The sequence below is a fragment of the Phlebotomus argentipes genome, unplaced genomic scaffold (genome assembly GCF_947086385.1).
Source record: "Phlebotomus argentipes unplaced genomic scaffold, Phlebotomus argentipes genome assembly contig_33, whole genome shotgun sequence".
In the NCBI taxonomy this organism is placed as follows: domain Eukaryota; kingdom Metazoa; phylum Arthropoda; class Insecta; order Diptera; family Psychodidae; genus Phlebotomus; species Phlebotomus argentipes.
The window spans coordinates 870,853-891,516 of NW_026776167.1; the positions used below are offsets into that span (position 1 = coordinate 870,853).

General features: G+C 42.9%; 9 protein-coding genes across 10 annotated transcripts; 5 read left to right on the top strand and 4 right to left on the bottom strand.

The window, feature by feature from the left end:
• Nucleotides 1–3,355: 3,355 nt before the first annotated feature.
• Nucleotides 3,356–5,350, bottom strand: LOC132256934 (ionotropic receptor 75a-like). Its single transcript, XM_059753543.1, has 3 exons — nt 5,332–5,350; nt 4,771–5,270; nt 3,356–4,657 (listed from the first exon to the last, which is right to left on the bottom strand). The coding sequence occupies exons 1-3, from the start codon at nt 5,348–5,350 to the stop codon at nt 3,356–3,358; spliced, it is 1,821 nt and encodes a 606-aa protein (XP_059609526.1).
• Nucleotides 5,351–5,655: 305 nt separating this feature from the next.
• Nucleotides 5,656–6,874, top strand: LOC132256845 (methionine aminopeptidase 1D, mitochondrial). Its single transcript, XM_059753415.1, has 3 exons — nt 5,656–5,755; nt 5,823–6,496; nt 6,675–6,874. The coding sequence occupies exons 1-3, from the start codon at nt 5,670–5,672 to the stop codon at nt 6,872–6,874; spliced, it is 960 nt and encodes a 319-aa protein (XP_059609398.1). The 5' UTR covers nt 5,656–5,669.
• On the bottom strand, nt 6,814–7,697 carry LOC132256846 (cilia- and flagella-associated protein 20). The gene is made up of 2 exons (XM_059753417.1): nt 7,329–7,697; nt 6,814–7,254 (listed from the first exon to the last, which is right to left on the bottom strand). The coding sequence occupies exons 1-2, from the start codon at nt 7,602–7,604 to the stop codon at nt 6,928–6,930; spliced, it is 603 nt and encodes a 200-aa protein (XP_059609400.1). The 5' UTR covers nt 7,605–7,697; the 3' UTR covers nt 6,814–6,927.
• A 367-nt stretch (nt 7,698–8,064) lies between these two features.
• On the top strand, nt 8,065–9,844 carry LOC132256907 (vacuolar fusion protein MON1 homolog A). Its single transcript, XM_059753503.1, has 2 exons — nt 8,065–8,693; nt 8,754–9,844. The coding sequence occupies exons 1-2, from the start codon at nt 8,185–8,187 to the stop codon at nt 9,736–9,738; spliced, it is 1,494 nt and encodes a 497-aa protein (XP_059609486.1). The 5' UTR covers nt 8,065–8,184; the 3' UTR covers nt 9,739–9,844.
• A 74-nt stretch (nt 9,845–9,918) lies between these two features.
• On the top strand, nt 9,919–12,245 carry LOC132256908 (solute carrier family 35 member E1 homolog). Its single transcript, XM_059753504.1, has 4 exons — nt 9,919–10,411; nt 10,698–10,906; nt 11,429–11,794; nt 11,874–12,245. The coding sequence occupies exons 1-4, from the start codon at nt 10,087–10,089 to the stop codon at nt 12,066–12,068; spliced, it is 1,095 nt and encodes a 364-aa protein (XP_059609487.1). The 5' UTR covers nt 9,919–10,086; the 3' UTR covers nt 12,069–12,245.
• Nucleotides 12,246–13,657: 1,412 nt separating this feature from the next.
• On the top strand, nt 13,658–15,263 carry LOC132256860 (nucleoporin Nup35). Of its 2 annotated transcripts, XM_059753433.1 has the most exons (2): nt 13,658–14,842; nt 14,922–15,263. In XM_059753433.1, coding segments are annotated over exons 1-2 (945 nt in total). In that variant the 5' UTR covers nt 13,658–13,898; the 3' UTR covers nt 14,923–15,263. The 2 variants fall into 2 exon arrangements, with proteins under 2 accessions (XP_059609416.1, XP_059609415.1); XM_059753432.1 differs by lacking the exon at nt 14,922–15,263 and having other exon boundaries at nt 13,658–14,846.
• A 362-nt stretch (nt 15,264–15,625) lies between these two features.
• On the top strand, nt 15,626–17,075 carry LOC132256901 (uncharacterized). The gene is made up of 3 exons (XM_059753495.1): nt 15,626–16,120; nt 16,178–16,762; nt 16,832–17,075. Exons 1-3 carry the CDS (start codon nt 15,739–15,741, stop codon nt 16,921–16,923), a joined length of 1,059 nt encoding a protein of 352 aa, XP_059609478.1. The 5' UTR covers nt 15,626–15,738; the 3' UTR covers nt 16,924–17,075.
• A 69-nt stretch (nt 17,076–17,144) lies between these two features.
• LOC132256902 (transmembrane protein 41 homolog) lies at nt 17,145–18,390 on the bottom strand. Its single transcript, XM_059753496.1, has 3 exons — nt 18,052–18,390; nt 17,849–17,975; nt 17,145–17,790 (listed from the first exon to the last, which is right to left on the bottom strand). The coding sequence occupies exons 1-3, from the start codon at nt 18,071–18,073 to the stop codon at nt 17,154–17,156; spliced, it is 786 nt and encodes a 261-aa protein (XP_059609479.1). The 5' UTR covers nt 18,074–18,390; the 3' UTR covers nt 17,145–17,153.
• Nucleotides 18,391–18,462: 72 nt separating this feature from the next.
• On the bottom strand, nt 18,463–20,630 carry LOC132256899 (myotubularin-related protein 2). Its single transcript, XM_059753494.1, has 2 exons — nt 20,414–20,630; nt 18,463–20,353 (listed from the first exon to the last, which is right to left on the bottom strand). Exons 1-2 carry the CDS (start codon nt 20,522–20,524, stop codon nt 18,638–18,640), a joined length of 1,827 nt encoding a protein of 608 aa, XP_059609477.1. The 5' UTR covers nt 20,525–20,630; the 3' UTR covers nt 18,463–18,637.
• Nucleotides 20,631–20,664: the final 34 nt, after the last annotated feature.

The following is a 20,664-nucleotide window of genomic DNA, read 5'->3' on the forward strand; positions in this document are numbered from 1 at the left end:
GACTGACTCAGTGTTGGTTGCTGAACACTAAAGTTACCAGAGCAATTTTCAAACAAACCCGAACCCGAACAGCGCAGCAATTCCGAATCTAAGCGTACAATATTTAGTAAAAAAAAATAGCCTCTCTCTTTCACTCTAACGAGATGTTACGTGCGTTGTCGAGGAAAAAAGTAAATTAGTGTCATTTGGAAGGGTGATCATAGTGCGGAATGAAGGCTTAACGAGTCGCGGGACTCTTCAAAACCACCTACATGTTTGCAAAGCTTCATAATACTCCCAATTTGCAAGGATTGCCATTTTTTAGCATATGCAAACACTCATGAGCGTGTGAAAATTGCGTAGGGATTTTCCTTTGCTATTCATGGCAAATATGATCAGTAAATTTCTCCGTCGTACCATCAAAGATCATTGGGAATATTTCGCAACGGCGACCAAGTATGTGTGTATGTGTGTACTCTTAAGAGGTGAACGACAAGAGACACTTTTTGTCACACACACCTCAATCATCAATGTAAGAAGTTAAGAGAGAGCGGCAGGAGTCTTGTGAACATCACCCAGCATTCGCAAGAGGGGAAAATGTTGATCCACACATCAAGATATTAGTTAGTTCCCGCTCATTAGAAGCGGTACATATCATCATCATGATCGCCTTTCAATATCATCTTCACCTTCTGCGCTGCTTCTCTACATCTTCTCTCACCCCGCGCGGTCGCGATGCCATTTCGAAACACAACATCATCGCCAGAGGAATTATATCGAGAAGTTCTCTGAGCACGATGGTGGCGTTCAAGAACTAGAGATATTGCAATTTTTCATCATACGAGCACACATCCACACATGAAGCTGGGACACGCAGAGTAATTGGCAATTAGTTGTGCGTCAATAAAAATTCCCAAGAGGAAATTGATATGCAATTTTCCACTGATTTCCTCCTTGCTATTTGCATGTAGCACAGACAGTAGAAACAATCATCGTTTCCTACGTGTCATAATTGCAGGATTACATATTATAGTTACTAAATTTTTTGATACAATATGACTGTGGAAGGATTCGATCATTTATAATATACTATTGTAATTTTGTGATTCTAATTTCAGAGAAAGGAATTCCTTGTGAAATATATTTACAGTTCATAATTAGTTATAAAAGTTAGAAATGCAGCGCCTTGCATTCAATCCGAGTTAATTAAACCAATGAAGCAAATAAAAGTGGCACATTAAAAGAATAAGCTTTGTAAAAGCTCAAGATGATATCAAATGCAATTCTTTTCTAACATGACCGCAATGATGTCAATTTCATTTCTCATTTGGCTATTAGTTTGTTAGTGGTAAAAATAATCGTATAAAGTACACAAATTAATTCCATTCCTGGGTGAAGTTATTGCGAGACGCCCTTAGCTTTCGTCAAATGGTTGAGTCACCGAAGCGTTAAAAGACAGGAATTTTTTCATGCACCTTTTGTTATGTTCTCTTTAGCATCATCACTCCGTTCTCCCTCTCGAGGTAGAGTAATTTAATAATTTTCATTGTTCGCAATGAAAAATATTATTCTTCTTCATGTCAAATATAAAGTATAAAGTGAAAAAATTATGTGATTTGCAAATTAATGTCTAGCCGCTCAGGCGAAATGGCCTGAGATTCTACCCATCACATTGTTGCCACACAAATTTCTCATAATAATCAAGAACAAGAGAAGGGTTAGATCTTTTGTAAATTCATATCAAATACTTGAAATATAAATAAGTGACAAAGATTCACCAACAGAAAACCGCATGTTTTCATCGGATGCGATCATCTGCAGAGCGGATTCGAACGTTACTCTGGAAAGTTTAATGTTCGCGCTCGGCATTCTCTTTCGTCTAGTGAGTTGTAGGGAAAAAGGACCATTAAAATTGCAAAAAGAGGAAGATGTGTCATAAAAGTGGCATAAAACGTCAAGAGTGCACGCATTTATGTTCATCGAAGATCATCAAAACACCACCAATATGTGTAGAAGAAGAGGAAATACGTCGAAAAGAAGTCGTAGCACCACGAAAATTTTACATCATATGTACGTCGGGGTGTTTTCCCGCAACACATGCAATACATACAGCATGAACTGAACTTTTAATTATGAAATTCTACTAATGCCACCTCCTCCGCGCCCATCTGTAACTGTAAATACTTTACAGCATCACCACAATCCTCACGTATTCCCTCCTGATCCCATACCACGCACTTTAGTTGCTGACCTTAGATGCTGGCAGATAATCTTTTCTTACTGCCGTTGATGTTTTCTGATATCCCTAGAATTAATACATTTACTGATCAAAATTCTAAAAATGATTGGAATTAGTGAATTTGTTGCATATTTTTAAAGTGACATATTTGCATTGAGAAAAATTCCAACACAGGCATTATAATAGTTATTATAGTTAATTTAATTATCTCAAAGCTAAACTACGCTTTTGAATTCTTTTTTTTTCTAGTGCTTTTTCAAGAGAATTCTGAAATATCTTAAGAGCTGAATTGTCCATGATGGACTCAAATGAGCGATGAGAGAATTCACAGCACCGACGCAACCTCTTATCCATTTCTGTCTCGATAGAATCTTGCGGTGACAATCCAAAGTATCGTAGCTTGATCGTGGTTTAAATAAATGATCAAAGTTTTTGATTATTGCGGTTGCTTTTTTTGTACACCAAATTACAATTTAATATCTTCTTTCATAAAACCTAACACAAATTGTGCATCTAATTTATTTCAAATCTTTCCTTTATTTTAAGCACTTTTCTTCATGTGTAGCATTGTAAGCAGATACAATTTTCATCCAAGTGACACAATATTACATTAATGCACTGTAATTTATTGGCCAAGTCGCCCAAGTGTGTATTTCTTTGTTGTCTCTCACCTCTCTCACACATGAAAACACCGTCAATATTTTCACCTCTGCATCTGAACTGACGTTGAGAAGCCAAATGCGCCCTCGTCACTAGACTTCCCATCTATTTTCGTGGCTTCGTAGACGGAAAAGAGAAGCAGCTCACCCATGACAAAACCACAAAACCTCCGGAGCCCTTTGTGGCTCAAGATGATGGCAGTCTCTGTGGACACACAACCTGTCTTCAACCCAACACGCTGGTGGTGCATGATTTGATAACGTCGAGGGTAGTGCAATTCAGCGGACTTGGCGCTCAATTTTGACGAACAACCAGAACTCTTAATCGTGTCAATAAATATTAGAAAAAATAGTTATTTGGTCAATTTGATGACTGTTTGCAATGACTTTGTAAAGGAAAATTGTAGGCAATTTTGTCATTTTGTAGATTTTATATGCAAAAATCGCAATCTGTGGTAGAGCAGACAATGCAAATATTTTATGAATTGCCATTGCCTCTAAATTGAACTCTAAAGTGGACAGTTTTGCTCTGAAGGTAATGAATATATTTCCATCCGTGCCTTTTCCACACAATTTCACCCACTAGCAAAACAAGGGAACCAACCATTCCCAAGAAAAGGACATAAAATGCCGCTGAAACTGCTTGGAAACCCACTGCAAACACTGTAATGCCTGAAGTGCACTCTGGCTTGTCATTCCAGTAAATTTTGAGTGCTCGATTGACAAATCCTAGTTCATGAAGACGCATAAAGCCAATCATATGTAGCTCCTTGTATTGACTGAACTTTGGCAGGATGGTTTGCAAATATTCGGTTATCATGAGTCCGGTCACAACTCTCAAATCGCAGATCTCCGATGCGTCGAAGGATTTCGCAATGGCACTATAGGCTTCAGTTAACTCACAATGAAAAGCCCATCCGCCGGACTTTATGTAGGGCACAGCTTTTTGGATTCCAGTGTACATAGGCAGGTCATTAGTACCTCTCTTCAGGCCCGTCATTTTCTTATTGTATATTTCAGAAATTATGGGCATTCTCTTCTCTTGAAAGAGGATCTTATGATAACCTACATCGTCAAAGGAAACCTTAAACGTGCTTTCAAGAATCTCTTCAGGAGTTGTTGGGCCTTTAATCGGAGAACTAAGCAGTACTCCCACAACAGAAGATGTATAGTAGTTGTATAGGAAGAAGGCCAGAAACAGTGTCATGAAGATAATGATTTTCTGGACAATGTTTCCAGGCACCGGATCCACACCTTGTTGACAGAGCGCTGCGAAGATGTCCACAAGATCTCTCACCATTGATCCGGAAAATGGATGCTTCGTTACCAGGAAAATCATCCTAACAATGACCCCAACAAACAGAACAATGCAAATAGTGACCATCAGAGAAAGCCACACGTCAGTTTCAAAGGGTGCCAGAAGCGATGCATCAGAAGCACTGGAATCCGAACCCACACGAAACACGAATCCCACCTTAAACATGTAACTGCTATGGACAAAGTCATACTCTATGAAACGGTGGATGTAGGCAAATACAGCGCTCATGGAAATATCAGCTTCTCCACGAGTCATAACGCCAAGTAGACCTAGGCGATAGCCCGAAGGTAAGTGACCAGCCCAGGCCCTAGTTATTCGGTATTTTAGGCTGAAATTGTACATGTCTTGCAGATAATAATTAAGATGGGACTGATATTTAACAAAAGCCACGATCCCAGGAGTTTTTCCAGGTTGCAATAACAGAGGCTTAACATCCGCTTCTGTCATGTTGTCTCTGTCAATCTGAATAAAAAGATAAACAAATTAAATGAATTTAAAAAAAAAATTATTTTGGTAAACCAATTGATTTCTCGTAATTTTCATTTCATTTATGTTGATTTTCATAATTTAATTACCGTGACAACTGCTTTAAGCTGAAATCCTTTGAAATTCGCACGATGATTTCTATCAAATTTCGGCCACAAATTCAGTATTATATCCAGTGATCGATCAGCATTATCATACTCAGCAAATTTGACACCAATCAGGGAACTTCCGCGGTGTCTTCCGAGACTGTATACATCAATAAGATCAAGTTTAGTGGAATTATTTTGAGTTTGAACAAACACCACATCCGAAGAGAATTCAATGTTAAACACAGGATCAAGAAATTGCTGCCAAGTGTTGTCTTCAGCGCCAAAAAGAAGCCAAGAGTAGGTGATATTGAAAAAGCGATAATTTGACGCGATCTGAACAATTTCATCTGCTCCTGAGCACTCACAATTCACGACTACACCACAAGAACTGTAAATTAATCGCGAAAGAATACTCGTAATGTTTAAATTCTCCTTTCCAATGAAGTAACCACGAGTGTAGATATTCTCACTATTTAGTTGTTTTCCCAAGCTAATGAAGTCTAAGGAAAATATTCAATATTAGCATTTCCATAAGGAAATATGCGTTCGAAAATTTTTTACCTCTTTCACTGCACAGCATCATAACGATGGAATGCACATTTCTGACTGAAATTAAGTATTTTTGCACTAAATCAATATATACTTTTCCATAACAAGGACATAATAAGACACTGAAGAAGAGGACAAACCACTTTGAGAATTTCATCTTTGAGAACTCAGCGTTGAATAACGATTTTCCGCACAACGCGCGAAAATATATCTTGGCGGCAAATCAATTGGAAGGATTCTCAAAAGATGCATTGAATGGTTTCCACTCCGGAATCAGCTGTTCCATCCGTAGTCGAGACACTCACCGCCACTCATTCGGCTAAATATACGGATACCTTTCGCTCAGTGTAATGAGGAGTGTTTCGCAATATCTCGTGGATCTGGCAAAAAAATCCGGTGCTATCCCTGCGAGAGGGATATTTTCCTTTTCAGGAAAGTTAGTTTACTGTCTGGTGCTCTATTTTCACATGTAATTCTCAAAATCAATTAATTTCTGTCGACAGGAAAAATCTGGGAATATTTCATCCAATTTCACCAGGAAAAGTCAGTCCTGAGAGATCCATCCCTGCCCACATCAATGTGCCTCCATACTATCTTAAGCCGCAAGAGCCATCTTCCACGGTGGGCGATGTGGAAATCAAATGTGAAAATACCGTCGCGAGAATGCGAGCAAGCTGCAAATTAGCAGCACGGATTCTGAAAGAGTGTGAGAAAGTCGTTCAAGTGGGCAGGACAACTGATGATATTGATGCCTTTGTGCATGAGGCAATCCTTAAGGCCAATGCCTATCCGTCGCCACTGAGGTACGGTGGTTTCCCAAAATCCGTATGTACTTCGGTAAACAATGTCGCTTGCCACGGCATTCCCGATGATCGTCCGCTCGAGGATGGAGATATAATCAACGTGGATATCACAGTGTACTTCCAAGGTCACCACGGAGACTGTTCCAGAACATTTCTTGTTGGGAATGTTGATGAAATTGGCCAGAAGCTCGTGAGAGTGGCTGAAGAGTGCCTCATAGAGGGAATTGCGGCTTGTGGTCCGAACATGAAGTTCTCAGGAATCGGGAAAAACATACAAAATCACGCGAAAAGACATAAATTTTGCGTTGTACCGGCGTTCATTGGCCACGGAATTGGATCCTATTTTCACGGTCCTCCGGAAGTGCTGCATTTCAGTGAGTAGGAATAATACGATATTTTCCAATGGCAGGACCAAAAATTTTATTATATCTGCATTTTATATTTGCAAAAGCGACACCAAGTTATTATCATGAATTTTAATTGAAAATTTTTTTATTATGGTTTGAAAAAGCGTGACAAAGTGAGAAATATGTGTCTTTGCCGTCTTTCCAGAAAATTCTGCAGGCGGATTCATGAAGCCGGGAATGGTTTTTACCGTGGAACCAGTAATCTCATCTGGAGGTCCAGAAGTAGAGATCCTTGAGGATAACTGGACAGCCGTGAGTGTGGATGGGTCTCGCAGTGCTCAATTTGAGCACACGGTTCTCATCACGGATTCAGGCGTGGAAATCCTCACGATTCCCGATCAATAAATAGTTATTGGTGTAGAAAAACGGTGACTTTGTGTTTCAGACTCAAAGAAATTTTAGCAGGCTTGCTGTGCTAAAGGCTTCGGTGCTGGTTTTTGGATGGGCAGGAAAAGCTTAAATTCCGATGGCAGTTCATCTTCAGAGTACAGGCGATCCGAGAAATACACTCGCCGAATGCGACAATTTGCGTGAATCTGCACTCTAAGCGTTTCCACGTAGTTCGTTCCGTACGCTCGTCGCGTGAAATCTGAGAGATTGAACTGAATCTGATTCCATCCCTCGTCCAGGCGCATTGGCATTGTGCAAATGAAAGGCTTGACGCGGGTTGTTGATTGGTAATTACTCGCTCTAAATCTCCGCCTTACGTTTTTGTCGTCGAGCACCTGAAGAGGGAGAAGAATTTGACTCGCGAACATGCAAGCACGTTTTGTCGATAGTATTGATTTTCTATCCATACCTGCACTTCAAATGTGAAGTACTTCCGCACATTCTTGATGATCATGACCAGGAAAGGCAGTTTAATACCTAGCGTCTTCTTAGGATCTGCTGGACACGTTATATACGTGGTGCTGACATTTGTTCCCAGGATTTCCAGTACAAGACTCTGAATGTCTCCGTCGGTGATACGTTTTATGTGGCCATTGCGCACTTTTTTATCCCAAATCTGCAATGGTTTGCTACCGATGCTATAGAGGATGGACAAGAAGCCGGACTGAAATGTATTTTTAAACATTTTGGAGCAATTTTAGAGCTGTTTTCAATGCTGCGTAAATTCCAAACAAACACTAAACCGGCAACTATTTGACAGATTGGGCAATACCTCAAGCAACCAAAAGAAGGCGCTGTCAGCACTACTCCGGAAAATCAACAGCCCAACTGTCCCGTCGCTTAAAATTCGCTCGTCCCGCCGGACTGGTTTAGTTGGGACAGTTGGGAACTGGGAATTGCAGATTCATATTCACCTTTCTTGCACATTATCAGCTTTTGTGGATAATTTAGAATTGGGCAGCACATCTACAAACTTGTGGCAGTTTACGCCGGCATGGCCAGAACATAAATCTAAGATCAATAGGAAACATAAAAAGTGGAAAAAAAATTGATGAAATCGGATAGGTGGCGGGAGGCAGTCAGTCGGGTTGTCCGTAAAGCTGTCAATCGTCGGACCGAAATCGGAATTAGATTCCCAGAATACCCCATCAGCTGTGACTGGACGTGTGTTTACAGTATTTCAGTGTGACAATTTCTCATGGAATTTCTGGTTCGTTCATGCTTTGAGGCGTTCTGTGAGTGATAAGATATCATCTGAGGCAACAATGAGCAATAATGTGGACACGGCCTGTGAGCCAGGCGCCTCCATGGAGAGCATGCTGATTACTACGGATTCCTTCGAGGAACTGTCTCAGGAGATGACCTCTAGCTCTGGTGCCATCGGCCAGATAGAAGCAGACCTGGAAGAGAGACAGTCATCAAATGAAGCGTGCGCGATGACTAAAAGTGACTCATTTTGCAGTGTACAAAGCAATCCGCAACAGGAGGCGGAAGAACAGTTTCAGGACGCTGAATGGCTGGGTCAGAAGCGACACGTATTCATCTTAAGTACAGCCGGAAAGCCAATCTACTCCCTGCATGGTAGTGAGGACAAATTGGCATCCCTTTTCGGTGTGATGCAAGCGCTTGTGAGTGTTGTGCAGTCAAATCAGGATTCCATCAAATCAATTCACACTGAAGGAACGACTTTTGTATTCCTGGTGAAGAATCCACTGATCCTTGTTGCTGTTTCGCGGTCAAACACTTACGTTCAGCTGATTCAGATGCAACTTTCGTGAGTATTTTCCATTTATTATACAATCCGGAAGATTTTCATATCTTTCTTCCATCACAGAGACGTTTACAATCAAATTCTGAGTATCCTGACGCTCTCCTATATGAATAAGATTTACGAAAAAAGGAAGAATTTCGATTTAAGACGACTCTTGGGTGGCAGTGAGCGCCTAATCAATCATCTGCTGGCCAACAGCTGCGGAAATGATCAAGTGTCCAACAACACCTTTAGTTTTCTTACCAATTCTGTGCGCATTCTGCCTCTCAGCTCTAGCATCCGTGACAGTATTACGAGCGCCATTCAGAGCAACTGCTCCAAAATCAAGAATCTAGTCTTTGCAGTTCTTATTGCTCAGAACAAGCTCATCTGTCTGATTCGCATGAAGAAATATTTCATTCATCCAGCTGATTTGAGGCTCATCTTTAACCTGATTGAGTGCTCTGAGAGCTTCAAACCCGCCGAGAGTTGGACACCTATTTGTCTGCCTAAGTTTGATTCCAACGGTTATCTACACGCTCATGTATCTTATCTGGCAGACGACTGTGAAGCCTGCCTGCTCCTCCTCAGCGTCGAGCGTGATGTTTTCTTCACGCTCTCCGAGGCAAAGAAGCGCATCACCGACAAACTACGTCGCTCCAACTGCCTGGAAGCCATTAATGAGGCGATGAATAACCCCGGGATCAGCCTGCGAAACATTGGTATCCCTGAGATTCGTCACTTCATCTACAAATGTAAATCCAATGCGCAACTTCTTTGCTCCAAGATTTGCGTGCCCTACAATTCTCTGAGTGAGTTCAGACGCTTGGAGGCACTCTACTGCAGTATCCACAGTCGTGTTCACAACCCCAGTCGGCCGCTGAAACTGCTCTATGACATGAAGGAGCACGAAATCATGCTGGCATGGGTAACTTCCGGATACGAACTATATGTGACATTTGAGCCACTTGTGGACAGAAATGCAATGATAACATTGGTGAATAAGCTTCTCAAATGGATCAAGAAAGAGGAAGCCAGTCTATTTATCATGAATGCCCCCGTTTTCTAATGATTTTGGTAAAATTCCAGCCATTCTCCCTAACCTCAAATCTATTTCCCAGTAATTTTGTAGTAAATTGTGCTTCATAGCTAAAATATAATGAAATTATTTCAAATACACTTTCTATGCTTTCCGTGTGCAACCCATTTGGAGCTTGTACAGAACAGTTAAGAAAAGGGGTTAAATTTTACGAGGGAAATCACATGCGAAGTACAAGTATCGCTCGATAGCTGCGCTGATGACTGTAGAGGGCGCCCGTGGCCTGGAATTGTCGTGGCATTTTTAATGTGAAAAACCAGGAAAAAAAACAGGAAAATTGGAGGTGCGGGGCGATTGTGATAGTGTGTTTGTTTAGCAATGTCAGAGCGCAAGGAGCAGCGCCAATGGGCCACGATATTCCTGCTCTGTCTGCTGTGGTATATCGTATCCTCATCCAATAATGTGATCGGAAAGCTTGTCCTCAGTGAATTTCCCTTTCCCACAACCGTCACAATGGTACAACTGCTCAGTATAACTGTGTACAGTGGACCCTTCTTCAATCTGTGGGGAGTCCGGAAGTATGCCGATATGTCTTGGCGTTATTATGCCAAGATAATCATCCCGCTGGCCCTAGGCAAGTTCCTTGCCTCCGTGTCCTCTCACATCAGCATATGGAAAGTACCCGTCTCCTATGCGCACACAGGTGAGCATATCAGATTGCGTGGCACCATCATTCGCCTTTCCGGACGCACATAAAAAATTTGCTCAATCTTTTGGAGGAAAGTGTCAGAGAAATGCTTGGTGAAATGTGTGTGCCATCTGTATGATTGAGCGAAACCTATATTACTTCCGAAAGAGTGAGCGAGATGAACAGTTGTGGCGCCACCAATAAACAATTTTGTGGACTTTCCCAAAATACTCAATCAAAACATAAGATTTACCGTATTTGATAAGATAATTTTTGATTATTTTATCTATCGTACTTGCAGTGAAGGCCACAATGCCTCTTTTCACCGTCATCCTGTCTAGGATAATTCTAAAAGAGCGGCACACGACGCTCGTTTACCTGAGTCTCGTGCCAATTATCACTGGTGTGGGCATTGCCACAGTGACTGAGCTATCCTTCGACAAGATTGGCCTCATCTGCGCCCTCCTGTCCACCATGGGATTCTCATTGCAGAACATATTCTCAAAAAAAGTGAGTTTTGTAACGGGGGTGAACATAACCTCAACAAGGATTCTGGAGGCTTTTCTTTAACGCATGCCAAGACGGCAAAGTTCAGGAATGTTCCAAAAATTTTGGGAAATGTCTGAGTACCTCTCGAATAGTCGAGAGATATCGGGATTAATATGCACTGTTCAGATTACAGCAAAGTAAATATTTGTTATCTCCTCGTAAAACGGATAAAATTTAAAAATTCTCTTACAGAATAATTTTTGTCCGTATGTTATCTACAAATTGTTTTCATGCATCATTAATTTTTCCCCTGGGTTGAGGCACAAGACTACTAACATTTCCTACTTAATTTCCACTCTATTAGCATTTGCCTTATCGCGAAATTTTATGTGTCTAGATTCAAGGGGTTTAGTAACGAATGCAGTTTCTCGAATTCTTGGCATTTAGTGGATACGAATATGCTAATTTCTATTCCTTCTATTTAGAATTCGTCTTTTCAATATATTCGTTAGATTTTTCCTTTAAAGGAGATGTATTTTGCAGGTGCTCAAAGACACTGGAGTCCATCATTTAAGGCTCCTACATATCCTTGGGCGTCTAGCACTCTTCATGTTCCTCCCAGTGTGGTTCTACATGGACTTCTTTAGCGTAATCGCCCATCCAACAGTACTGACGCGCAATTACACCGTTCTTGCGCTGCTCTTTACGGATGGTGTTCTGAATTGGCTGCAGAACATCATAGCCTTCAGCGTTCTCTCACTCGTGACGCCGCTAACGTATGCTGTCGCGAGTGCCTCAAAGAGGATCTTCGTCATAGGTGTGAGTTTGCTGATCCTGGGCAATCCGGTAACATGGATGAATGTGTTTGGAATGGTGCTGGCTATCCTTGGCGTGCTTGGATATAATCGGGTAAGAGTCTGTAGTTATGCGCTTGTCTTATTTGCCATGGTAATAATGCTTTCTCTCGCTGTTTTTCTCTGATTTATAGGCCAAGTATTTGTCCAGGCACGTGGACACGAAACCGCCAGTTTTGCCATTCACTAATCAGCAATGGAACTACAGTAAATTGCCGACGACAAACAACTTCTATGGCAACGGAGAGATATATTCGAATGGGATAAAGACAACAAATCTGCTGCTCAACAATAACACCTCCACGACAAATAAACTGCTCTTCGTCTGAGGCATGCGGAGTTCTAAAGCGCCCCTCAAACGCGTGTCTCTAGCAACCGACCGGCAATCAGTATTAGGTGGAAATGAGAACAATTGAAGCTGCTCGTCTTCAAGCTACAACATCGACGAATTGAGACAAATGTCGTGACTTGATAATCTCTGGTATTCCCCCAGAGATCTCGCAAAAGCTCAAAGATCAAGTAAGAGTCACAAGAAGAGAGATGATATGTCCGGACAAATTTTTGGCCATATGTTTCGGGCCATTATTTATTTTAATTCAATAGAAATGGAACATATTTTTATCTATTTTAGCAGACACGGTTGGTCAATTTGGCAATCTCTGTCATTCTTTTAATTTCTCTCTTTCTCTCTGGCCAGGAGATGTGGATTTTGTAAATAAGCGATATGTTAGTCAAATTGATAATAGCGCGTTGTGTACATAACCGAAAAGATATGTCTATATTTATTTGAAACGCCGTACATAAGTTTAGGGAAAGATTATACAAATAATGTAAATAATCTCAGAAGATTGATAAACAGGCAAAAGTTCTCTAGAAAATGTGTACGCTTGTCTCCGCGTGATTTATCTCGAAGGGCTTTATTTGCATGAGCTCATGGGATCCGGAATGTGTTTGTTGGCTGCTGTGTGCCTTGGTCAGGTCAAGGCAGGCAGCATGTGGCGAACTTGCGGAACGAGGGACATTTTCCGGTCCAAGTGAAGGCAGATGAGCAGTACTATTTTGGGGAAGATTTCCCGACTACCACCTACGGATAACTCCTGACTGACTCTGTGGTGCCTGGCCATGCGTATTGAGCATACAAAATTGCTGTAGATGCGCGAAAATTTTCTTCCGGTGTCACGATGGATGATCACATGGTCACTTTCCGTTGCATCAACTTTTCGTCTCAGGCACTGACGGCGAATACAAGGAAATTCTGCGGCGGAAACATGGCATGAAAAGCGCCAAATAGCAAAAAATTGTATTTAACTCACCCATTTTAAGGAGAAAATTGCAGACGAGGAAAATGTGCAGAACCCGGCTGAATTTCATGCAAACTCCTTCAAGAAACCACGCGAGAACTTGTTGCGACGGGGGCTCAACGGCTTTTGATCACATTTGGCGCCATCTGACAAGATGGGGTGAACAAAAATTGGCGCGAGCACGATAAAAAATAGTCAGGAAATTATACAAACTGGAATTTCAGTGGAGACGTCCTCAGACATAGTCAATATTTCACAGTAATCAATTCTTTCAATTTCTTTTTGAAGTCTTATATCAAAAATAAGAAATCTGCGTAATTAATCAGAGGTATTATTGCAAGTCTTATTGGCTCACTAATTGATACAACTTTGTGCCTTGCGGCCAAACTCGCTGCCGATGAGATTCTAAACAAGTTTAAAAAAGGTGAGAGAAATTCCCAATTTCTAAATTATAAAACTCCCGATTAATTTGTTATTTTTTCCTAATACATAAAATATTCATTGGACATAATCAGCTAACAAGTTATTTTAGAATAAAAGACCTCCCATAACAAATCAGAAAATATCGTCTTGTCCTGTAAATTGTCTGATAATTTCGAAACGCGGTGCCTACAATTTTACAGGGTGTGATGCGTTAATTTGTCATTTGATTTGTTCTGATGGTTTTGATTACTCTCCGTGAACTACTCTTTTTTCACCTGTGCTCTCCTTTCCTGCATCAAAGCATTCTGGCCAGACAATCGATTAACTGAGGTATCTGCAAAACTTGTGAAATTGAGTGTGTATCATTTGCAGAGATCAAAGTAGGGATCAGAAGTAATTTTCTAACCTCACTTCTGAGTGGATTTAAGAGTACAAATGGAACCAATGACGCTTGGAAGCCCCGCGGGCAGTCCGGCAGCAGGTGTGATGACTCCAGGCAGTGGATACTTGCCAGCCTTTCTCATTGGGGAGCAACACATGCCTTCCTCACCGAGAAACACCACACTTTCCCCGGCCCAGAGTCGTACCCTTGCTTTTGGGGCTCCATCTCCTATCGTTCCTACTAGTCCGGATCTTGGACGGGCGCAACCGCTGCGAAATTTGTTCAACAATGAGAGTCCAACGCCCACAGGAAGTTTGTTTGGTAGTCAAAAGGCAAATGCAGGAGTTTCCGGACCCCCGACACAAGGACTCTTTGATTCCTTGCGAGAGGAGAAGAATGCAATTCCACAAAGTCCCACGCCCACATTTGAAGGCCTCCTCCAGCACTCATTGAGAAACCAGACGATGAACCATTCTATTAACGATAGTTTTGCTCTGAATGCGAGTGGAATGAATTTGTCCAGACTACAATCGCCGGGAACGAGCTGTGATTATCTGGATGCGAGTCGGAGCGTCCTGAGCCTGGACAAGCAGTGTGATTTCTGGGTGACGGTATTTGGCTTCCCTCCGAGCGCCCTATCGATGGTGCTCAATCACTTCTCGCAATGCGGAACGATCGTGGACAAATCGTTTCCACCTCAAGCCGGAAACTGGGTGCATCTCAAGTTTACGTCTCGACTCGAATGCAACCGTGCCATCAACTTCAACGAGAAGATCATCGCCGGGAGTCTAATGATTGGCGTCACGCAGTGCCGAGATCCTGATCTACTGACTAGAGAGCATCAATCAATCCTCGAGAACGGATACAGTCGCGAGCGTCCCCTTGCGCACATCGCTTATAAGAACGCCCACAGCCCAATCGACATCGTGCCCAATCTCACAACACCCAAACGCACTAGCAGCATCGTCAACAAGGCAATGGACTTCTTCTTCGGATGGTGAGCCTTTAGCTCTTTCTATGATAGACATCACCAGAGATTAGTGATTAAAACAATCATAATTTTATTTCTATTACAGATAAGGTTTTCTTTGATTTGCCTAATAAGAAAAAGCTTCTTCTGGACGCTCTACGTTTTTAGATATTATGGATTGGTTTTGCTTTATTCTTGAATATAATTAAATATGAAAAGCCTGCTATCTCTTATGTATTCTTAGTTCAAAAATTGACTTTCAAATAAATGCAAAATAACAAGAAATAATTTCATCAAATATTTATTGCTGTTTTACTTATATTTGTGTCTTCTCAAGCGTCGTTTGGCACTGCTATATTTTGATAGTAGCTTAATTGTTGCAAGATATTGTTATATATTTGAAAGGAATAAAATTTTTATAAAAAATTATGAAACCGTTGATTTTAAAGTTGCGAAATGTTTTTATTAATGCAGCGGCAGCGCCATCGGGCGAAAGCAGCAGTAGTTATCAAATCCTTCAAGGAAACAAAATTATTCTTTCTGCTGTTTTATGGATTTTAGAGCATTTTTTATTACTCTGGACAAGTATTTTTGGACGACCATTGCTCGATGTAATGTAAAAAACATGGAATAGGTGGTATTAACACGGTGTTAAAGGATCTCAAAATCAGGTGAAAATTACAAAGCAGCTTTCCATACGCCATCTAGTAGCATTTTCCAAAAATCTCACCATAGACACACATTCAGTGCAGACTCCTTGACTCAAGTTCGAATTTAGCTAAGTCGCATTCGTATGATTCGAATTTTGCTGTGACCTGACAGATAAGCAAGAAAAAGTTTATCCGTGTGTGGAGTTTTCTCTGCATTTCCCGTGCATATTTTCAATCTTTCCCGTATTTACTTGTATGGAGTAGTGGGTGATAATGGCAGATCTGAACACAAACTTTGATAACATGACAAAATACCAAATCATTTGCAAGTACATCGAGAACGTCAATAGACTGAGGAATGTGGTCAGAGACAGGACGGATGTGGAGTTCTCAAACTTCCTATCAACTCATCTCAATAGCTACACCTTTCCCAGCTACGTGTACAGCACAAATCTGCTGATAAAATCTGTGCTGGACAGAAAACGACAGATTGTCTGGTGGATATTCAGTCTGTTGGTGGCGTACACTTGCCTGTCATACAAGCATGAAGCCTCTAGCTTGTTCCTGCGCCACATCCAAACACACATTTATCCCGGAATGAAATTCTGGCGGAAGCTCACGCTGCCAATCATTACGCAATACCCAATGCTTACAGGTAAGTGCACTCCCGGACACATTTTCCTGAGAATTATAAGATGCGCCTTTCTTACAGAACTCTACGATGAAGCGTGCTTGTTTGGCAATCCGCTGTTCCAGGTCCAGGATATAGACTGCAAGCCTTGCTCAGAAGCTACTAACGTGCTGGACCTCACCAATTACAATGATATTAGCCATTCCGGGGAGCCCTTTATGTTTAAAACCTCCCAAACATTAGTCAGCATGGCGAAAATTTACGATATCATCCTGGCCAACAAGGCCACCTTTCGGCGGGATGCCTTCCGCGTGTACTCGTCCAACCACAATATTCGCAATGTGATGGACCTGGCGAATGACTTCCTCAACACCACACTCCAGGCGGAAAGCCACAACGTGTGGCGTTGCAACCGAATGCACCCCGCCCGTCTGTTGCGCGGCCTCTTCCCGTGTCCTCAGCGACTACCAAAGACGGGTATGGCGCTCGAGCGCTTCCTCCTGGTCGACACTCCGGCCGCCAATCCGTACCGCCTGCCGGACATGGAGTGCTCGAATGTGTTCGTCATTCAGGCTGCTGGATCGCGCACTATCATTCTCCGCCCGACGTCGGAGTGCCGTTCAAAGTGCCGCACGCTCTCTGTAAGACTGCCCACGTCGTACGTGCGTTAGTATTTCTCCTTTTCTTTAACCCTGAACTGTAAATGATGAATACTAACCGCCTCTCAATTTTCAGTGATTTACGACTGGTGGTATTGGCGGCCAATTTCTGTTCCAGACGAGTTCACGACGGCTCCGTCGATCGCCTACGTGGGCTCTTACTGCTAACTAGTCACGGGGATCACCTTCCTAGCTCAATCATGATCGCCACATCTGGTCTCACGACTCCAAAGCACATTTTACATCACATCGTCAAAAACTCAATATATATATATACATATATATAGATATATTCTCCAATATTAAATGAACAAAGCCCATCCGTCTTTCCTTCTAATTGGCCAATTTGACTAAACTCATTTGGTGTGGATTTTGGGATTCCCTCCGCGACGTTAAAATTACTTGATCTTTGCTTGCAATTGCCTCTTTAGAAGCACGGGAACAAGTGAGAGCACGGCGAATAGCGCCAAAATGCACATGGACGTCCATGAAAAAGCATCCCTAGAGCTGGTCATCGTATGGAGTGTTTTCCCTGCCTGGATGGCGATCATAGATGGCGGAGCGACGCCCAGGAACGTGCCGAAAGCGAAGGGGAACAGTGGAACACCTATCACAGGTGCCACAAGATTGATGAACCAATTGGGCAGGAAGGGCGTCATGCGTAGAAAGAGCATGTAACTGAGCAAGTTATCGCGGTGCTTCTCGATTTGCTGTGACCATGAAGCAGCTTTTTCGGGCAAGAATCGTCTCACCAATCTTCTGCCTGCCAGCTGGGACAGCAGGTAGCACAGTGTGGCGCCTAGCGAAGAGCAGAAGCACACCAGCAGCAATGCGGTCGGAAAGTTGAACAGGAACCCGCTGAGAATAGATAGGAAGAGCGATCCTGGTATGGCGAATGTCTGTAGAAAAATGTATACCAAGATAATCCCGAACATCACCTCGAAGTAGTAAAGATCTTTGTAACGATCCAGCACAAGTCCCAATTGCTTGGCATCCTCAATATCAAAGGGGATTCGCAAATGGTGCCTCTCAGACCTTGAAGAAACACACAAATAAGTCTCTCGGAAGAGTTTTCAAAGCTCTCTAGACTCACTCATTGAGATCAGGAAACTTGAGATACACGTAGAACATTGCTACGACACTGCTGACGAAGACGGTGATAAGAAGGAAGAGGGCCTTCCTTGTTGACATGTCCTGACCGACATTCTGCTTCACGGAATCTGAAAAACATTGTTTTTCATGTTAATCATGAAGAGTGAGAGTGATTGAAATCCACTAAGCATGTCTTTCACTTACCCATTGTTGCACCTTTGTTCATTATGCGATGTGTGCACCTATGCAGAAGCAGCAATAAAAGTGAAAATGCATAAATATCACTCAGATGAAAAGTCAAAACAATGCACCTAACCTCACTTTTGAAATATTTGAAATCCAGCGCCTACTTGAATCCCGTCAACGGCCATCCAGCACATTGAACGTATAATGGCACTCGTTCGATCAGGAAGTCAAGCGAATCGAGTACGACCAGCAATGGATAGCATGGGGGCCACAACACATACACTACATTATAGTTTTATACACTACATTAAGCACTTGTTGCGCAAAAGCACTTAGCCAGACTACCAAAAAGACCTTGCGATTAAAAACTCAACAGTTCTATGAATTTTAGATAAAATACCGAGAAGCTGATGAGAACGATGAGAATTAGAATCTCTGTAGCATCCGTATCCTTTCTTTAATAGAAATTACTGCGAATCTTTTCTAGACAGTTCAATGCTATTTTAATTTTTATGATTTTCATATACAAAAAGTGTTCTTTTCGAAATGTGTGTTGTTTCTTTTATTTTAGTTTAATGGAAATAAGAAATTTCTCCTCTGGGGTTTAGTGGAGTGGCGAGGCAAGTCTAGTGTGCTGATAATTGGGCTTGTTATTGGAGTCGAAACGGCAATCGTCTACTTGGCGCTGTAGCTGCTCTTGGAGTACTAGAAGCTCTCTGGTGCGTTGGTAGATGGGATCCTGAGCCCGCATACTAGGATTCCAGCGGCAGTAGAGACCCTTCCAAAGGCGGATGTATCTCGAGCTGGCCACTGGCTTCAGAACAGTCTGTACAACCGTCGAAAAGTCGCCGTACAGCGGATTGCGATACTGTTCTGGTGAGGAGTTTATGAACGACCACAGAGACAACGTTTTGCGTTTCAATTCCTCCTGCACGCGCTCGCGTTCAGTGTTGCAGAGGAATGTGCCAAAGCGGCAAGAATACAGGTGATCAAGGATGGTGATAAGGAAGTGTTCGTTGAACTCAAAAGCGTTCGGATACTGCTTCGTCACCTGCCACACGCAGTCGATGAACTGCAGGAAGACGGGCGATCTGTCGGCATCGGAGTGGTGGCTGTCGCCGTGTCCGATGCGTTGCTGGAACTTGTGCCCAAAGCTAAGCCATTCCTTCTCGATGAGCACCTCAAAGCCTTTGAGGGTGCGATAGTAAGGGTCTAGAAGAAGCATCGCCAGCGCTGTGAGCTGCGACGTTCTATCCCACCCGTCTGAACAGTGCACCACCACGGATGTGCTCATGTTTTCGATCTTGTCCACAATTCGAACTGCTCCGCTCAACACACATTTTATGTACTTGAGCCAGAGGCTGCTTTCAACCGACGAGAGCCACTTTTTGTCGTCCGTTGCAGGAAAACAGATCTCCTTCAGCTTGCGCAGACTTTCGCGCATCACGTGGATGTTGTGGATGTCCAAGAAGATGAGCTCCACATTCTGGTATGCATCTTCGGACTCATATCCACCCCCTTTGGCCTTGTTGGCGATAGCGTTTGCACTCGGACGCGCATCCATGATGGACAATTTATCTGAACGTGCGTTCGCCTCCATGATCAGATTGATGTATTTCTCGTCGTCACTGCTGCGCTTCCCGGAGACGCCTACAAGAGGCTGCGAGCACCGCGTGATAGTGGCGTGCGATTGTGGATGAATCCACGACAGCACGGGCAGACGATTCCTTGAGCGGAAGCTGGCGACCTGCTTCAGCAGCTCATCGGGAGCATTGTTCGGTACCACCCACACTGCCGGGTAACTGTCGCAAATCTCATAGCCGTCGTTGATCCGCGTTATACGCCACGTGTCACTGTTCACGCAGAGGCGCTTCAGTTCCGCAACGGGCTCGTAAACTGTCCAACCGTCCTCCGGAAAAGCCTCTGAGTAGAAAAATGCAAACAAGCGCTCGTTATAGGCCAATGGGAAGGCGAACATTTGCAACTTCTCGAACACCGTGCGTCGGCTGTGGTTCTCTTGCTTGTGTGCGAAACGGAGATTTCTCATGTCCTTGCAGAAAATGTCGATGCCATAGGAGTTCTCACCCCGGGAACTAGCGCCACCCACCTTCTCCACACGCGACACCACCCCTAACGGTACGTCCAGAACGAAGGCAATTTCCTTGTCTGATGCCGGTTGCGACCGGAAGTGCAGACGGTAGTTTGTGATGGTCAGTAGTCCCTTCGAAAGCCCGTTGTATGGGCAAACGTACGTCACATCCGTTTTCAGATCATGTCGCTTCTCGCCCGGCAGCAGGACGAAGCTGGTCTCATTGTTCACCTTGTGAGCAAAACACTCGTGCTAATCATATTGATATAGGAAGTCCGTAAAAGTCCTTACCAGTGTCTCTTGCTTTGAATTTAGCGAGGAAGACTTGGAATAGTCAGAATCCACGGAATTTGAACTCCCCACCTTTGAGGACGTGTACACATTGGACACACGCTTCTCCATCTCTCACTTTTCTTGTAAAAAGAACTCAGACTACGGGAAAATGTCTGGAAAAACAATAAAACTCAGAGGATTTTGGCAACAATCAGATGACAGTGAAGTTCGAAAAACCATGACGTCATGTACCCTATTGCATAGCTAGG